Source organism: Diceros bicornis, chromosome 38 (genome assembly GCF_020826845.1).
Source record: "Diceros bicornis minor isolate mBicDic1 chromosome 38, mDicBic1.mat.cur, whole genome shotgun sequence".
Lineage (NCBI taxonomy): Eukaryota > Metazoa > Chordata > Mammalia > Perissodactyla > Rhinocerotidae > Diceros > Diceros bicornis.
Genome location: NC_080777.1, coordinates 898,957 through 918,256, shown reverse-complemented (window position 1 = coordinate 918,256; position 19,300 = coordinate 898,957). Strand labels below are relative to the sequence as shown.

At 34.6% G+C, this 19,300-nt stretch overlaps 1 protein-coding gene across 1 annotated transcript in view; it reads left to right on the top strand.

The window, feature by feature from the left end:
• Nucleotides 1-19,300, top strand: part of CATSPERE (catsper channel auxiliary subunit epsilon) — a 189,187-nt gene that overhangs the window by 62,814 nt on the left and 107,073 nt on the right. Inside the window, exon 8 of the mRNA XM_058533520.1 lies at nt 13,834-13,940. Coding sequence (XP_058389503.1) covers nt 13,834-13,940 — 107 coding nt within the window. The remainder of the gene's footprint in view (nt 1-13,833; nt 13,941-19,300) is intronic.

Sequence of the window (19,300 nt, the reverse complement as noted above, 5' to 3'; positions counted from 1 at the left end):
TTTTATAGTAATAATTGCCCTGCTTTTCTTTTTAGTTTATCATGTGATTCTTAAACAATGCAGTTTAGTGATTTCGGTTTTGTTTTGTTTTTGTTTTTCTTCTTTATGTAAATGAAATTACATTTTATAACAATATGCATATTGCTGTTTTGGGTTTTTAGGTTTTTTTTTGGTCAACATTATGTAAGATTTATCTATTTTGTGTATACCTATAGTTTTTTCATTTTCATTGCTGTATGAATTCCATTGTTTCAACATACCACAAATTTTTTATCCATTCTACTATTGATAAATTTTGGGTTGGTTTTTGTTTTGTTGTGTTTTGTTTTTAATGAGTGTCGGGGTTTTTTTCCAGCTTTACTGAGATATAATTGATATATAACATTCTGTAAGTTTAAGGTGTACGTGTGTTGATTTGATACACTCACATATTGCAAAATGATTACCACAGTAGTGTTTTTTAACACCTCCATCACCTCACGTAATTACCATTTCTTTTTTGTGTTGAGAACATTTAAGATCTACTCTCTTAGCAACTTTCAAGTATTTAATACAGTATTATTAACTATAATCACCAGGCTATACATTAGATCCTCAGAACTTATGCATCTTATAATGGGAAGTTTGTACCCTTTGACCAACATTCCCTGTTTCACCCGCCCCCTCAGCACCTTGCAACCGCCTTTCTGCTCTCTGTTTCTATGAGTTTGGCATTTTTAGATTCCACATAAAAGTGCAATCACACAGTATTTGTCTTTCTCTGTCTGATTTCACATAGCATAATGTCCTCAAGGTCTGTTCGTGCTATCATAAATGGCAGAATTTCCTTCTTTCTCATGGCTGAATAGTATTCCATTGTGTGTGTGTGCATATATCACCTCTTCTTTATCCAATCACCCATTGACGGATACTTTTGTTGTTTCCACATCTTGGCTGGTGTGAATAACGCTGCAATAAAGATGAGAGTGAAGGCATCTCTTCGATATCCTGTTTTCCTTTGCTTTGGACATATACCCAGAAGTGGAATTGCTGGATTGTATGGTAGTTCTACTTTTAATTTTTGGGGAACCTTCATACTATTTTAATCTATAATGACTGTAGCAATTTACATTCCCACCAATAGTGCTCCAGGCTCCCCTTTTCTCCCCATCCTCGTCAGCATTTTTTATTTCCTCTCTTTTTGATGATAGCCATTCTAACAGGCGTGAGGTGATAGCTCATTGTGGTTTTGATTTGCATTTCCCTGGTGATTAGTGATGTTGAGCACCTTTTCATGTGCTTGTTGGCCATTTGTATGTCTTCTTTGAAAAAAATATCTATTCAATTCCTCTGCCCATTGTTTAGTCAGATTTTTTTGCTGTTGAGTTGCATGAGTTTCTTACATATTTTGGATATTGACCCCTTATCAGATATATAATTTGCAAATATTTTCTCCCATTCCGTAGGTTTCCTTTTCACTCTGTTGATGGTTTCCTTTGCTGTGCAGAAGCTTTTTAGTTTGATGTAGCATCACTTACTTATTTTTGCCTTTGTTGCTCATGCTTTTTGTGTCATATCCAAAAAATCATTGCCAAGACCAATGGCAAGGAGCTTTTACCCTATGTTTTCTTCTAGGAGTCTTACAGTTTCAGGTATTATGTGTAGGTCTTTAATCTATTTTGAATTAATTTTTGTAAATGCTGTAAGATAGGGTTTCCAATTTCATTTTTCTGCATATGATTGTCTAGTTTTTCCAGCACCTTTTATTGAAGAAACTATTCTTTCCTCATTGATATTCTTGGCTCCCTTGTCAAATATTAGTTGACCTTATATGCGAGGATTTATTTCTGGGCTCTTGATTCTCTGCTCATTTCTCTGTATGTCCAATGCCAGTGCCATACTGTTTTGATTACTATAGCTTTGTAATATAGTTTGAAATCAGCAAGTGTGATACCTCTGGCTTGTTCTTCCTTCTCAGGGTTGCGTTGGCTATTTGGGGTCTTTTGTGGTTCCATACAAATTTTAGGATTGTTTTTTTCTACTCCTGTGAAAATGCCATTGGATTTTGATAGGGATTGCATTGAATCTGTAGATGGCTCTGGGTAGTATGGACATTTTAGCAATATTAACTCTTCCAATCCATTAACATGGAATATCTTTCTGTTTACTTGGATCCTTTTCAATTTCTTTCATCCAAATCTTATAGTTTTTGTTGTACAGATCTTTCACCTCTTTGGTTAAATTTATTCCTAAATATTTCATTGTTTTTGATGCCTTTGTGAATGGGATTGTTTTATTTATTTCTTTTTCAGATAGCTTGTTTTTAGTGTAAAGAAACGCAACTTATTTCTGCCTGTTACTTTGTATCCTGCAACTTTACTGAATTTGTTGATTAGTTCTAAAAGTGTTTTTGGTGGATTCTTTAGGATTTTCTAAAGATAGGGTCATATCATCTGCAAAAAAGACAATTTTACTTCCTTTAAAATTTTTTTTTTCTGGGAAAGATTAGCCCTGTTCTAACATCTGTTGCCAATCTTCCTCTCTCTCTTTTTTTTTTCCCTCCCCAAAGCCCCAGTACCTAGTTGTATATATTCTAGTTGTAAGTCCTTCTAGCTCTTCCATGTGAGCCACTGCCACAGCATGGCTACTGACAGACGAGTGGTGTGGTTCCACACCTGGGAACCGAACCCGGGCCGCTGAAGCAGAGCACAGCAAACTTTAACCACTAACCCATCAGGGCTTGCTCTCCTTTCCAATTTGAATGTCTTTTATTTCCTTTTCTTGACCTATTGCTCTGGCTAACACTTCCAGTGTTATATTGAATGGGAAAGGTGAGAGTGGGCATCCTTGTCTTTTTCCTGATCTTAGAGGTAAAGATTTCAGCCTTTCACCATTGAGTATGATGTTATCTGTGGGCTTGTCATATATGGCTTTTATTGTGTTGAAGTACATTCCTTCTATACCCAATTTGTTGAGAGTTTTTATCAAGAAAGGATGTAGTTTGTCAGATGCTTTTTCTGCATCTGCTGAAATGATCATATGATTTTTGTCTTTCATTCTATTAATTTTGTGTGTCACATTTATTGATTTACATGTGTTGAAACATCCTTGCATCCTGGGATAAATCCCACTTGATCATTGTGTATGATCCTTTTAATGTGCTATTGAATTCAGTTTGCTAGTATGTTGTTGAGAATTTTTGCATCTCTTTTCATCGGTGGTATTGACCTGTAGTTTTATTTTCTAGAAGTGTCCTTGTCTGGCTTTGGTATCAGGGTAATGCTGGCCTCATAAAATGAGTTTGGAAATTTTCCCTACTCTTCAATTTTTTGGAAGAGATTGAGAAGGATTGGTATTAATTCTTGAAATTTTTGGTAGAATTCACCCATGAAACCGTCTAGTCCTGGGCTTTTCTTTGTTGGGAAATTTTTGCTCACTAATTAGGTATCCTTACTCCTTATTTGTCTGTTCAGATTTTCTAATTCTTCATGATTCAGTCTTGGTGAGTTATATGGTTCTAGGAATTTATACATTTCTTCTAAATTATCCAGTTTTTTGGCATATAATTGTTCATAGTAGTCTCTTATGATCCTTTCTATTTGTGTGGTATCAGTTGTAATATCTCCTCTTTCGTTTCTGATTTTATTTATTTGAATCTTCTTTTTTTCATAGTTAGTCTAGCTAAAGGTTTGTCAATTTTGTTTGTATTTTTAAAAAACAAACTCATTCTCATTGATCTTTTCTATTGTTTTTCTGGTCTCTATTTCACTTAACTGTGCTCTCATCTTTGTTATTTCCTTCCTTAGGCTAACTTTGGGCTTAGTTTGTTCTTTTTTCCCCCCTAGTTCCTTGAGGTGTGAAGTTAGGTTAATTATTTGAGATCATTCTTTTTTCATAATGTAGGCTTTTATCACTATAAATGTCCCTCTTACAACTGCTTTTGCTGTATCCCATAGGTTTTATCATGTTGTATTTCCATTTTCATTTGTTTCAAGATGCTTTTTTATTTCTGTTTTGATTTCTTCTTTGATTCATTGGTTCAGGAGTGTGTTGTTTAATTTCCGTGTATTTGTGAATTTTTTCACTTTCCTCCTGTTATTGGTTTCTAGTTTCATACCATTGTGGTTGGAAAAGATACTTGGTATGATTTCAATTTTCTTAAATTTGTTTTTTGTCCCATTATATGATATATATTGGAGAATGTTGTTTGTGCATTTGAGAAGTATATGTAATCTGCTGCTCTTGGATGGCATGTGTGTACATGTCTGTTAGGTCCATTTCATCTAAAGTATAGTTCAGTCCAATGCTCCCTTATTGATTTTTTTTTTGTCTGGATGATCTACCCATTGTTGAAAGTGGGGTATTGAAGTCCCCTACTATTATTATATTTTTGTCTATTTCTCCCTTCAGATCTGTTAGTATTTGCTTGATATATTTAGGAGCTCTGATATTGAGTGCATATATATACCTACAATTGTTATATTTTCTTGGTGAATCGACCCCTTTATCCTTATATAATGGTCTTTTTTGTCTCTTGTTACAGTGTTTGGCTTAAAGTCTATTTTGTCTGATATAAGTATAGCTACCCCTGCTGTCTTTTGGTTTCTACTTGCATGGAATATCTTTTTCCGTCCCTTGACTTTGAGCCTATGTATGTCCTTAAGACAACACAATAAGTCTAGTTAACATCTGTCATCAAACTCTTATCAACTTTCAAATATGCAATGCAGTATTATTAACTATAGTAACCATGCTATACATTATATCCCCAGGACTTATTTATTTTATAACTGGAAAGTTATACCTTTTGATTCCCTTTATCCATTTCACCCACCTCCCACCCCCTTGCCTCTGGAAATTACCAATCTATTCTCTGTATCTAAGAGCTTGGGTGGGATTTTTATGGTTTTGTATTGTTTTTTTAAATTGCACATACAAGTATTTGTTATACAGTATTTGTCTTTCTCTTACTTATTTCACTGAGTATAATGCCCTCAAAGTCCATCTATGTGGTCCCAAATGGCAAGATTTCATTCTTTTTTATGGCTGAATAGTATTCCATTGTGTGTGTGTGTGTGTGTGTGTGTATACACATATAAATATGTGATAAAGAAGATATGTATATCTTCATCAATACAGTCACGTGCCACATAAATACGTTTTGGTCAACAACAGACCACATACCCAACAGTGGTCCCATAAGATTAGTACCATGTAGCCTACAGGTGTAGTAGGTTATATCTTGTAGATTTGTGTAAGTACACTCTATGATGTTCACATAATGATGAAATCACCTAACGATGCATTTCTCAGAACATATCCCCATCGTTAGGTGACACATGACTGTGTATACACATATCAAATCATATATATATGTGTGTGTATATACATATCTTCTTTATCCATTCATCCCTTGATGGACACTTGGGTTTTTTCCATAGCTTGGCTATTGTAAGTAATGCTGCAATGAACAAGAGGATGCATATATTTTTTTGAATTAGTGTTTTCATGTTCTTTGGATAAATACCCTAGTAATGGAATTGCTGGATCATATGGTAGTTCTATTTTTAATTTTTTGAGGAACATCCCTACTGTTTTCCATAGTGGCTGCACCAGTTTACATTCCCACCAGCACTGCACGAGGGTAGCCTTTTCTCCACATCCTCACCAACACTTGTTATTTCTTGTCTTTTCAATAATAGCCATTCTAACAGGTATGAGGTGACATCTCATTGTGGTTTTGACTTGTACTTCCTTGATGATTAATTATATTGAGCATCTTTTCCTCTACCTCTTGACCATCTGTGTGTCTTCTTTGGATAAATGTCTATTTGGATACTCAGCCTATTTTTTAATAAGATTTTTTTTGCTATTGAGTTGTATGATTCTTTATATATTTTGGATATTAACACCTTATCAGATATATAATTTGCAAATATTTTCCCCATTCAGTAGGTTACCTTTTCATTTACTTGATGATTTCCTTTGCTGTGCACATGTGATTTTTATTCTTTAGTCTGTTGTAGTGGATTACACTGATTGATCTTTGGAACATTGAACCAGCCTTGCATACCTAGAATAAATCCTACTTGGTCATGATATATAAATCTTTTCATATATTGTTGGATTCTATTTGCTATTGTATTTTCGTTTAGTTTAAAATATTTTTTAATGTTAAATTTTTTGAGGCTTCTTTGATCCATTATTTTAAAGTGTGTCAATTTCCAAATACTTAGGGATTTTTCAGCTATCTTTCTGTATTGACTTCTAGTTTAATTCTATTATACTCTGAGAACATACTTTGTATGATTTCTATTCTTTTAAATTTGTTAAGGTATGTTTTATGGCCCAGAATGTGGTCTATCTGGGTGAATGTTCTATGTGAGCTTGAGAAAAATGTGTATTCTACTATTGTTGGATCGAGTATTCTGTATAAGACAATTAGATTAAGTTGTTGATAGTGTTAAATCAATCCCTATTGATTTTCAGCCTGCTTGATCTATCAATTACTGACAGGGGGATGTTTAAGTCTCTGACTATAATAGTAGATTTTTCTATTTCTCCTTTCAGTTCTATCAGTTTTTGCCTTGATGTGCTGTTTTTAGATGCATTGATGTTTAGGATCATTATATCTTCTTGGAGAATTAACCTCTTTATTTTTATGTACTGCCTTTTTTTGTCCTTAATAATATTCCTTGTTCTGAAGTAAGCCTTGTTTGAAATTAATATAGCTCCTCTGGTTTTCTTTTTGATTAGTTTTAGCATAGTATTTTTTCTCTATCCCTTTACTTCTTTTGTGTGTGTGTGTGAGGAAGATCAGCCCTATGCCAACATCTGCCAATCCTCCTCTTTTTTTTTTACTGAGGAAGACTTGCCCTGGGCTAACCTCCGTGCCCATCTTCCTCCACTTTATATGGGATGCCGCCACAGCATGGCTTGCCAAGCGGTGTGTTGGTGCACACCCAGGATCCGAACTGGCGAACCCCAGGCCGCCACAGCGGAGCGCGTGCACTTAACTGCTTACACCACCGGGCCAGCCTCTCTATCCTTTTAATTTTAATCTATCTGAGTCTTTATATTTAAAGCAGGTTTCTTGTGGACTATGTATAGTTGCATCTTGTTTTTTTTTTAGCTCATTCTGGCAATCTCTGCCTTTTATTTTTTTTTCATTTTCTTTTAATATGAATATATATATATTTATTTTTTAATTTTTTGTTTATTGCAGTAACATTGGTTTATAACATTGTATAAATTTCAGGTGTACATCATTATACTTCTGTTTCTGCATAGATTACATCATGTTCACCACCCAAATACTAATTACAACCCATCACCACACACATGTGCCGAATTATCCCTTTCGCCCTCCTCCCTCCCACCAATCCAATCTCTGTCTCTATGTGTTTGTTTGTTGTTGTTATTATCTACTACTTAATGAGTGAGATCATACGGTATTTGACCTTCTCCCTCTGACTTATTTCACTTTGCATAATACCCTCAATGTCCATCCATGTCGTCACAAATGGCTGGATTTCATCATTTCTTATGGCTGAGTAGTATTCCATTGTGTATATATACCACATCTTCTTTATCCATTCGTCCCTTGATGGGCACTTAGGTTGCTTCCAAGTCTTGGCTGTTGTGAATAACGCTGCAGTGAACACAGGGGTGCATGTATCTTTATGCACTGGTGTTTTCAAGTTCTTTGGATAAATACCCAGCAGTGGAATAGCTGGATCATATGGTAGTTCTATCCTTAATTTTTTGAGGAATCTCCATACCGCCTTCCATAGTGGCTGCACCAGTTTGCACTCCCACCAGCAATGTATGGGAGTTCCCTTCTCTCCACATCCTCTCCAACACTTGTTGTTTCCTGTCTTGTTAATTATAGCCATTCTGATGGGCGTGAGGTGATATCTCATTGTAGTTTTGATTTGCATTTCCCTGATAGTTAATGATTTTGAACATCTTTTTATGTGCCTGTTGGCCATCTGTATATCTTCTTTGGAGAAATGTCTGTTCAAGTCTCTTGCCCATTTTTTAATTGGGTTATTAGTTTTTTGTTGTTGAGATGAATGAGTTCTTTATATATTTTGGAGATTAACCCCTTATCAGATGTATGGTTTGCAAATATCTTCTCCCAATTGTTAGGTTGTCTTTTCGTTTTGTTGATGGTTTCCTTTGCTGTGCAGAAGCTTTGTAGTTTGATGTAGTCCCTTTTGTTTATTTTTTCTGTTGTTTCTCTTGCCAGGTCAGACATGGTGCTTGAAAATATGTTGCTAAGACCAATGTCGGAGAGCGTACTGCCTATGTTTTCTTCTAGAAGTTTCATAGTTTCAGGTCTTACATTCAAGTCTTTAATCCATTTGGAGTTAATTTTTGTATATGGTGTAAGGTAAGGATCTATTTTCATTTTTTTGCATGTGGCTGTCCAGTTTTCCCGACACCATTTGTTGAAGAGACTTTCTTTTCCCCATTGTATGTTCTTGGCTCCTTTGTCGAAGATTAGCTGTCCATAGATGTGTGGGTTTATTTCTGGGCTTTCGATTCTATTCCATTGATCTGTGTGCCTGTTTTTGTGCCAGTACCATACTGTTTTGATGATATAGCTTTATATTATAGGTTGAAATCAGGAAGTGTGATGCCTCCCACTGTCAGGATTGCTTTGGTTATTCAGGGTCTTTTGTGGTTCCATATAACTTTTAGGATTGTTTTTTCTACTTATGTAAAAAATGCCCTTGCAATCTTCATAGGGATTGCATTGAATCTGTAGATGGCTTTGAGTACTATTGACATTTTAACAATATTAATTTTAACAATATTAATTTTTCCAATCTATGAACACAGAATACCTTTCCATTTATTTGTATCTTCTTCAATTTCTTTCATCAGTGTCTTATAGTTTTCAGAGTAGAGATCTTACCTCAGTTAAGTTTATTCCTACATATTTTATTCTTTTTGATGCTATTGTAAATGGAATAATTTTCTTTAATTTTTTTCAGATAATTTGTTGTTAGTGTACAGAAACCCTACTGACTTTCGTAAGTTAATTATGTATCCTGCAACTTTACTGAGTTGGTTTATTAGTTCTAACAGTTTTTTGGTGGAGTCTTTAGGGTTTTCTATATATAAAATCATGTCATCTGCAAGTAGAGACAATTTACGTTTTCCTTTCCGGTTTGGATGCCTTTTATTTCTTTTTCTTGCCTAATAAGGACTTCCATTACTATGTTGAATAGGAGTGGCTAGAGTGGGCACTCTTGTATTATTCCTGATCTTAGAGGAAAAGCTTTCAATCTTTCACCATTGAATATGATGTTAGCTGTAGGTCTGTCATATATGGCCTATATTATATTGAGGTTCTATGCATAATTTGTTAAAAGTTTTTATCATGCATGGGTGTTGAATTTTGTCAAATGCCTTTTCTGCGTCTGCTGAGATGATTGTATGATTTTTGTCTTTCATTCTATTAATGTGGTGTATCACATTTATTTTTTGTATATGTTGAAACATCCTTGCATCCCAGGGATAAGTCCCACTTGATCAACATGTATGATCCTTTTAATGTGCTGTTGAATTTGGTTTTCCAGTGTGTTGTTAAGAATTTTTACAAGTATATTCATCAGGGATGTTGGCCTGTAGTTTTCTTTTCAGGTTGTGTTCTTTTCTGGCATTGGTATCAGGGTAATGCTGGTCTCATAAAATGAGTTTGGGAGTGTTCCCTCCTCTCAATTTTTTGGAAGAGTTTAGGAATGATTGGCATTAATTCTTTTTTAAATGGTTTGTAAAATTCACCAGTGAAGCCATCTGGTTTTTTGGGGTTTTTTTTGTTTTTTGTTTTTCATAATAGCTATCCTAATGGTGTGAAGTGGTATCTCATCATGGTTTTGATTTGATTGGTGATGTGGAGCATCTTTTCATGTGTTTATTGGCTATTTGTTTAATCTTCCTTGGAGAAATGCTATTCAACTCCTTTGCCTGGTTTTTTTTTTTTTTTTTTTTAATTTTTTGTTTATTGCAGTAACATTGGTTTATAACATTGTAAAAGTTTCAGGTGTACATCATTGTACTTCTATTTCTGCATAGATTACATCATGTTCACCACCAAAATACTAATTACAACCCATCACCACACACATGTACCAAATTATCCCTTTCACCCTCCTCCCTCCCCCCTTCCCCTCTGGTAACCACCAATCCAATCTCTGTCCCTATGTGTTTGTTTATTGTTGTTATTATCTACTACTTAATGAAGGAAATCATATGGTATTTGGCCTTCTCCCTCTGACTTATTTCACTTTGCATTATACCCTCAATGTCCATCCACGTTGTCACAAATGGCTGGATAAAAAAACAAGACCCATATATATGCTGCATACAAGAGACACACTTCAGACCTAAAGACACTCACAAACTGAAAGTGAAGGGATGGAAAAAGATACTCCACGCAAATGCCTGGTTTTTAATTGGGTTATTTTTGTTGTTGAGTTTGAGGAGGTCTCTATATATTCTGTATATCAATCCCTCATCATATATGTGATTTGAAAATATTTTCTTCCATTCTGTGGGTTGCCTTTTTACTCTGTTAATAGTGTTTTTTGATGCATGCAAGTTTTTAATTTTGATGAAGTCCAATCTATTTTCCTCTTGTTGCCTGTACCTTTGGAGTCATATCAAAGAAATCATTGCCAAATCCAACGTCATGAAGATTTCCCTCTGTTTTCTTCTAAGAGTTTTATAGTTTTAGCTCTTATGTTTAAGGAATGAACTATTGATACACCCAACATCTTGGATGGATGCTGAGTTAAAAAGTCAATTTTAAAGTGTTACATACAGTATGATTCCATTTATATAACATTTTAGAGGTGACAAAGTTGTAGTAATTGAAAACAGATAAGTAGTTGCCAGAAGTTAGATTTGGTGGGCAGTTGTGACTCTTAAAGGGTAACATGAAGGAGTTTCTTCTTTGTGATAGAATAGTCCTATATTCTGCTTGTGGTGATGGTTACATGAATCTACACATGTAATAAAATTTTACAGAAATATACCAAAAATAAGGACTGCCTGTAAAAAAAATGGTGAAATCTTAATAAGGTCTGTTCCTGAGTTAACAGTGTTGTATCAACATCAATTTCTTGGTTTTGACAATGCACCAAGGTTTGTAAGCTATTGTCATTTGGGAAAGCTGACTCTATTGTGAGTCAAACTATTTCAAAATAAAATACTTACAACTCTATTTAAAAATTCCTTCAATATTTGCCCATTGTACTAAGAATAAAATCCAAACTATTTTCCAAGACTTACAATGCTTACCATGATGTGGTTCCCACCTATCTTTTCTCTAATCTTTTCCTGGACTTGTCTCCCCGTCACTTACTACACAGTAGCCATTATCTTCCTTTGAATCTCTTAGTCATAATAATCCTCTCCCAATTCAGGATCTTTGTAACAGTTGTTCATTCTGTCTGAATTGTGTAAGAGCTTTTCATTGTGTAAGAGCTCTTTCACAGCTGTAATGTGAAAGAGCTATACTCTCCTCTTGGTGCTGAGATTTTTTTCTTCTTTATTTATTCAACAAATATTTATAAATGCGGGTTTGGGAGGCAGAGCCTCCAGGAAGCAGTTCAGTTTTGGACATATTGGTTTGATGTGCTTGCAAGACAACCAAAAGTCAGGGTTAAGAATCTAATTAGATACATGGATCTTACACTAGATATAAAATTTGGGGTCTGGGCTATACAATTTGAGGAGTTTTATAAGAATTGGATGATACTTGAAGCCATGTGATTGGATGAGATTGCCTAGGAAGAGAATGTACTATGAGGAGAGTACTAGGACAAAGAGAGTCTACAATCAAGCTGGGGATGCCACAGAGCAGGTGGGAATGGTAATATGGAAGCCAAGGAAGAGAGTGTTGCAAAGGGGAGATTAGTCCAACCTATCAAATGCTGCAGAAAAATCAGGTAAGATAAACAAAAAATGTTTATTAAGTTTAACAACATGTATAACCATATATTGATGTTACATCTAGAAAAATACTTTTAAAAATAATAATACAGGGGCCAGCCCGGTGGCGCAGGCGGTTGGGTGCGCACGTTCTGCTGCGGCGGCCCGGGGTTCGCCAGTTCGGATCCCGAGTGCGCACTAACACACCGCTTGTTAAGCCATGCTGTGGCGGCGTCCCATATAAAGTGGAGGAAGATGGGCATGGATGTTAGCCCAGGGCCAGTCTTCCTCAGCAAAAAAGAGGAGGATTGGCATTGGATGTTAGCTCAGGGCTGGTCCTCCTCACAAAAAAAAATAATAATAATAATACAAAGTTTGGCACTAGCGTAGTGAAATTTGTTCTGCTATGGATTACTAGTAATAAAATAAATTGTCGTAGTCCTTTTAGAAATCATTTTAGGAATATGTATCAAGAATTTTTAAAGTGTTCGTAACGTTTGACCCAGTAATCACACTTCCAAGAATCTAATCAACAGAAATAGACCTAACTGCGGAAAAGACTGTATATCTGATGATTTCCATGGCAATAATATTTCGAATAGTGAGAAAATAAAACTACCTAAATGTCTAATAGGGCAGCGTTAAGTCAGTGATGATAATTCACTCAACAGAATATTGTGCTATCACTGAAAATGATGTCTATGTAGACTTCAGGCTATATAACATGAATATGTAACAGTAGTCCCAAGAAAACATATTTTTGATAATTTCTATGTGGTGATTTTTCCTATATTTATAAAATTATTTTTAATGACCATGAATTACCCTTAGTGGAAAAATATGTTTTTAAGCTTGTTTACATGATTGTCTTAACTTTTTCTTGTCCTATCCTTTTTTCTATCATCTTGTTGTATGTGTTGCTTATTATATTTTATTTCTATCTTATTCTGTGTGACATTAAGAATGCTTCACTTACTCTTTTCTTTTGCAGTTATGTGAAAGATAGTTGTATTTAAAATTCTGAATAGTGAATAAGATTTTCAGAAACAAAATTAAAATATCTATTATTTATAATTTACCATGCAAACCTATATTTCTCTATCAAAATCATCAAATATGTATTCTCCAGGGAGGCCTTCCCTAACTATCATTCCTACTCTCAAAAATAGGTTAAATCTCCTTATTAGACAATCCCATAGTTCCAACTCCACTCTTACTGACACTATCAGAGCAATCTCAAAGGCTCCTTTGTGGATGGTTGACGTATTTATAAGACATTAAATGGGAGCATTATTGGAGGATTAGGGCAGAAGGAAGCTATGGAATTCCAGACTGGCTCTCATTATCTGATTTTTTTATTCTAAGGATGCCCCATAATGAAACCATTGCCTCTATTCTAAAAATACCTTATTAGGGATAATTCTAGTCTATTCAACTTAAATCTCAGGGAAAAAGGAGGGAGCATGTCAGATTTATCTATATACTAAGAGAATTTTTGTTAAAGCCTCCAGATATTATTTGAAACCTGCCTTGAAAAAGTATGTTGTTTTGAAGGCAGCTCATACACAAATAATTCTAACAGATTAGTTTTAGAAACTCCATTATGTATTTCATTGAGATTAAAACTAAGGGTATTTATTAAAGTGTTCCCATAGTCTCAATTCATTCAGGATTCTGATTGTGCATAGTATTTTTGACATGTTAGATTTAGTTATAATTCATAAAGTTCTAATGGGGTGGAGGCCATGTAGTAGAAAAAAAACAAACCTGAATCTTGAAAATGTGGTAAATTTATAAATGTAAACAATGTCTTAACTAAAATAATAAATACAATATATCATGATGTAATTTCAGAATAATTTTGGCTATGAAAAGAGTAAAATGTATCAAATGGATTTTTTCTTACAGAATTCCATAATACTTAGCAAGCAGCTGGCGACTTTGGGACAGACACCTATCGTATATACGATTCTGAAGAGAAAAGTTTATTTTCCACATACAACAATGAAGAATGGGTATTTAATTTTTAAATTTCAAATATAAAATTCATCTTTAAAATTCGGTAAAATAACAATCAGAAACTTAAAGTAAAAGAGATTTTAAAACCCTAGTTGAATTTCATGGAATATCTTATACGTAATTTCCGAGTAGCTTCTTTTATGATATACAAAAAAATTGTGACAATGAGAACTAGTTACCAACTCAGAGGGTGCTGGTCAGACTCCTGGATTATAGTTAAAATTTGTATTAATAGCTAGACCTTGTTGGGGGAAGAGGGAGAATCTCCCTCTGTCCTTTTTTTTAAGGTTCTTCTGGCTGGCCAAATAATCAACAAGACAGGTTAGCAGGAGAAAATAATACTAAGTTTAATAACATGTATACATGGGAGAAAGCAGGGACACTGCGTTTCTCAACACAATAGCAGAAATTTTTGTCTTAAATATTTTTTTTAGCCAATGACAAAGGAGGATTTTGGCGGTGGGGGGAGTCAGTTATAGGAGATTACCACTAAAGCACAGTAAACAAGAGTAAGGTTTATTATGTAGCTCAAGGCCTCACCTTTTACATTGACAAGTCACTAGAGATGAGCTCATCCCCCTCTCTTTTCTAAACAGAGGGAGATACCTTTACAAATGGAGATTTCCCTTATAAATGTAAATGATTGTCTGGCAACTCTTCGCAGGGTCGTCCAGAGAATGTGGCCAGAGAGACAGAACTTTTGATAAGAGGGGCTTGTTGGTGTCTTTCCTGTTGTAACATTTACCCTACGTTATCTTTACAGCCATCATGATAGATCTGTTCCAGGAAGGAGCCACCATGTCAAATTTTTTAGGCAGTTAGTGGGGGAGGTCAAATGTCCTCAGAGAAAACAACCAAGGTAAAGAGATAGATTTCAGGGTGGCCAAATCTTGATCTCCCACAGTCCCGCCTTTGAAACTAAAAGTTTCACAGTCCTTTTGAAACTTAAAGAAGTTTCATAGTCCAGAAGCTGAGTTGGTAGATTGTTTTATCTCACTGAACCCATTTTTTAGTCCTGATAATAGATCAGTTCAATTAAGTTCTTTTTGGAAGGTGGTGATGCAGGTGGGCTTTTAAGGTTACGCCTATATTGTGGAAGCAAGCAATCAAGTATTTAATAGAAGCATTTTTATAAAAGAAAAACAAGGTTAATGGTTGGAGCAAGTTGTAAAGCAGTTTTTGAGTTCAGAGGACAGCCAGTGAAGAATTTTAGATGTCAGCGTCAAAGCATCTTTTGTAGTTTAAAATGTCTCTGATGGTGTCGTCAGGTCATCTCAAGTTTATATCAAGTCCATCAGCTTCAGTTTGTAAGGCTTCAGGAAAAAGGGCAGGTTTAGTTTTTAGTGATTTTAAATGAAAATGATGGAAAAAATCAAAAACGTTAGTTTGGACATCTGTAGCCAGATATTTTAGGAGACTAGAAGAAATCAGGATCCAGTCCAGTCAACAGATATAAGACAAAAACCTCAAAAGACAACAAAACTAGGATCTAATATCCACAAATGTATACTACAGTTTTTACTGAAATATAATTTTTTTCTCTAAAATCACCTTCATTTTTATTAAGATAGCCAAATTAAAACTAACTAGTTTGCAAAATAAGTCTAGTTTCAATAGAGTTGGCCCAATTATTTACATAAGTACAGCAAGAATAGCAATTGATCACATAGGCTCTTTTAAATCTGTTTTGCTGGAACTTTTTATAAGGAATCTCAGATTGAACTTTAAAGGCCTCTCGAGGCCAGGAAAGCCAAGCCAAGGATTTTGTCATCAGACGTTGTCTGTAATATCTACAGATTTGGGTGAATTTTTTTCTTTCGAGGTTCCCTCAAAATATTTTGAGGTTCTTTGTACCTGCCAGATAAGTGACATTTTTTATTTATCCTGCTAAGTGCTGCTTGGAACATAAGGTACCAGGCCAATATTTCTACGTGGCTTTATTTTATAAACTCGAATCTTTATTCCTCAAAAGCTGTATGGTTATATCGCAAATATGATGTTCTAGTCACAGCCTTGGTAATATAACCAGTGTTTCTAATTGTGTCCTGTTATAAGGAGAACAGATTTTTATTGAACTTATGTAAATAACTATATTGCCATGAAAACAACAATATTCACTCACTAAGAGTTTCTAAATTTGAGGGATCAGATAGAGAGAAAAAGATAAATATTTTAATTTTACTTATAAAAATATCATTTACTAAATTGTTGTAAGTCATAGCTATCTCAGGAGAAAAGAGAAAAAGTTTTCTTTAAATCTGAAAAAACAAAACATTAAAAATTCAGCAATACTTCAAATGAAAAATCATAAAAATTATAATCATCCTTATCAGTTCATTCAGTCCTGTGTAATCTATTTTTGATCCCAATTTTTTTGTTAGTAGCTTCATGAAGTCAGTTTCTCTATCAGATTTCTGTAATTTTTTACCAAGTTTAGTTTTATGATCAGAAAGTTTGTCAGAAACTTGTATTCTAGAGTAAGTGTTAAAGTCTTTTTTATGAACTTCTCTGAAGATGAAACATATTTTGTAAAAGCATTAGTGTAAAGAAATAAGTCTGTAAACAACAAGACTTTAAAATGGCAATTGACAAGGAAATTTGGTTAATTTTGTGACATATAACACTTTAAAATAATAATAACCAGAATTATGACTGATAACCAGGACAGATCAGAATTTCAGTAATGTTATACAATTTTAAAACGCCTATATCAATAACATTAACCCACAAAATACCACCTAAGCAGGCTTATCATCACTTGTCTGACAATGTTTTCCATGTAATTTAACATACTGAATAAGCCTAATAAGTTTAGTATCTTTTTCCTTATAGGAAGAGAGCAAATTTCTTTGAGAAGTTCCAGGGCCCTTTGAAAATTTTTAAAGAAAAAAAGACTTTATTTAAGATATGAATTTTGGGGAGCTTGTCAAAAATATAAAAAGTCAAATTAAACATAGCATTAACAGTCCAAAAAGCCTTAATAGAGAGACCTCAGTCTTTTGAACACAGGAAATTATTTTAACAGGTTTTTTTTTTTTTTGGTAGACTTTTTCAAAGGTAAAGAAAAATCTTTTATAACCTCTTTATCAAGTTTAAGCAAATTATCTTTTTACGAGAAATTTCAGTTTTGCACCAGCTTACTTTTGCTATTAAAACTCATTTACTTAATTAAATTTATTTCAATCTTAGCCAACTTGACCATGCAAAAACTCCTTTTCCAGAATTCCTCTTCCACAAACCTTCTATAACTTTTTTTACATTCAGAATTTGTCCCATGTCTTTCTTTTTCTTTCTAGTACTTGAGGACAAATTTATCTTTCTTAATCAACCAAACAAAATATTTCCATTTTTTGCACCTTTTTTATACATCTTACTTTTCTTGTACACAGACATATTTTTCTTAATTTTTAATCACATATACTAATTAGAAATTTTAACCTTTAGAAACCTCAATTTGTAAGTAAAAACTAAACAATTATAAACTTTTTTTTACATTAGTATCTTGTGGCTTGGAAAATTTATAAACACTTCATAACTTTTAGAAACATGTTACCTTATAGTATAATCTTTTAATAAAACACATGTTTACCAATAGACCCAAAACACCTTTTAGTTTTCCTGTAATGAAAAGCCAAAAGTAGACAAACGTACATTTAGCAATCAATGTCTAATATCTAATGTTATTTGGAAATGATGATATTCAGTGAATTTTTTTTTATAAAATTTAGCAAAACTCTAAAGCTTTAAGTCACCAAAAAGAGTTTGGAAGCAGTAACTACCATAACACATAATTATTGTTTAAAGTTCATCTGACATTTATCTTTTTTACAACTATTTACTTGTTCCCAATAATTATTTAGATTGTCTATAAGACTTCATAAGACTTCAGATAAAATTAGCCATCATTTAAATTATTATTTTTGTTAACCAGTTCTGTAATAGAAATAACATCAGTTTTTTTTTACAAAATTTCATGCAATTTTTATCACTTCTTATACCTTTAAACATAGTTATCATTAAGATTTTTATCAATAGGTCTTGGTCTTATAATTTTGGACCAGGGGGGCATTCCCAGTCAGACATTTTAAAACATACTCAGGCAAGGTTGATGTAACCTCTTTATATAAAATTAGCTCAAACATTTTAACCTTTATAATCTTCTCAACACTTACACTTTTACATGTTTTTAATTCAATTGTAACCTGAGTCAAGGTCTTAAGGCTAGTCAAATTTTTTTCTTTCTTTTTTTTTTGGCCTTTTCTTAGGTACCAAATAAATAATTATGTGAGAGCTCTCAAAACATTTTTTTTTCTCCCAATTTAGAAGTTTTTCCAATTCAAAGGATCCGTCGTCTGGCCGTTGACGAGTAGGATCTTTATTTGTATATTTATTCCAATAGTGACTCAAACCAATAAGCCTTTTTAAGGAAAGACCCGGAGGTAACTTTCCACGCTTAGAATAAATCTACCTTGGACGCAAGAGGCGTCCCTGGTGAGGGCGCAGATGATGTAGCCCCCATGATCCACAGAATTCACTCCCAAAGATATTCAGAAAAAGTAAAGACCTTCGTTGCACAGGCAGTAAGGATGGTGTAGTGAAAACGGGTCTCCGGTCTCCCACAATAGTGTGGGACGCCTCCAGTCACAGACCCGCTAATCTGTGACACCGGGCAGGCGATACTGGAATGGGATTTTTCCAGCACTAACAAGCAATGATGGTTAAGACGACAAAAGCCCTTATGGACTGGGCCTTTTATGACAAACTCCCCTGAGAGCTTGGCACAGCCGGACAAAGAGACAGTTCGGAACCCCAGTCTACTCGACTGGCCACCAAGGTCCACCCCGGTAAATGCACCTTCCGTATGGTGGAGACCAAGGAGAATATTCTCACTGGTCACAAAGCCAAGTTTTCTCAGGACACAGAACAAGACAGAAGGAAAAACCTCATCCGGTTTTTTTTTTTTTTCTGTGCACAATGACAGCTTTAGCCAAGCCTTAGGTCTCTTGGAGCCAGAATAATATCTAGAGGGGGAGATGTCGCGGGGTTGGGGACTGTGTGCTTTACAGAGTACCTCGTCGTTGCACGGACATTTTCTTGCAGTTGGCGGGGGACCTGTGTCATCTACCCGGTTCCGTGACCCAACTTATCCTGACACGGGAGTCTTCTGAAAGTGGCGAGCGCCCTAATGGCTCTTAACTGCTCGACCCGCGCCCACCAAATTTGCAGCCTTTTTGGCTTCCAAGATGCCCTCGGCAATGACCTTCACTTCATGTGTATATTAACCCACAGCAAAGTTTGTAGACGCCGGTCTGGTGAGACCCGCAAACTCACCAGTCTGTGGGGCTGGCCCAGACAG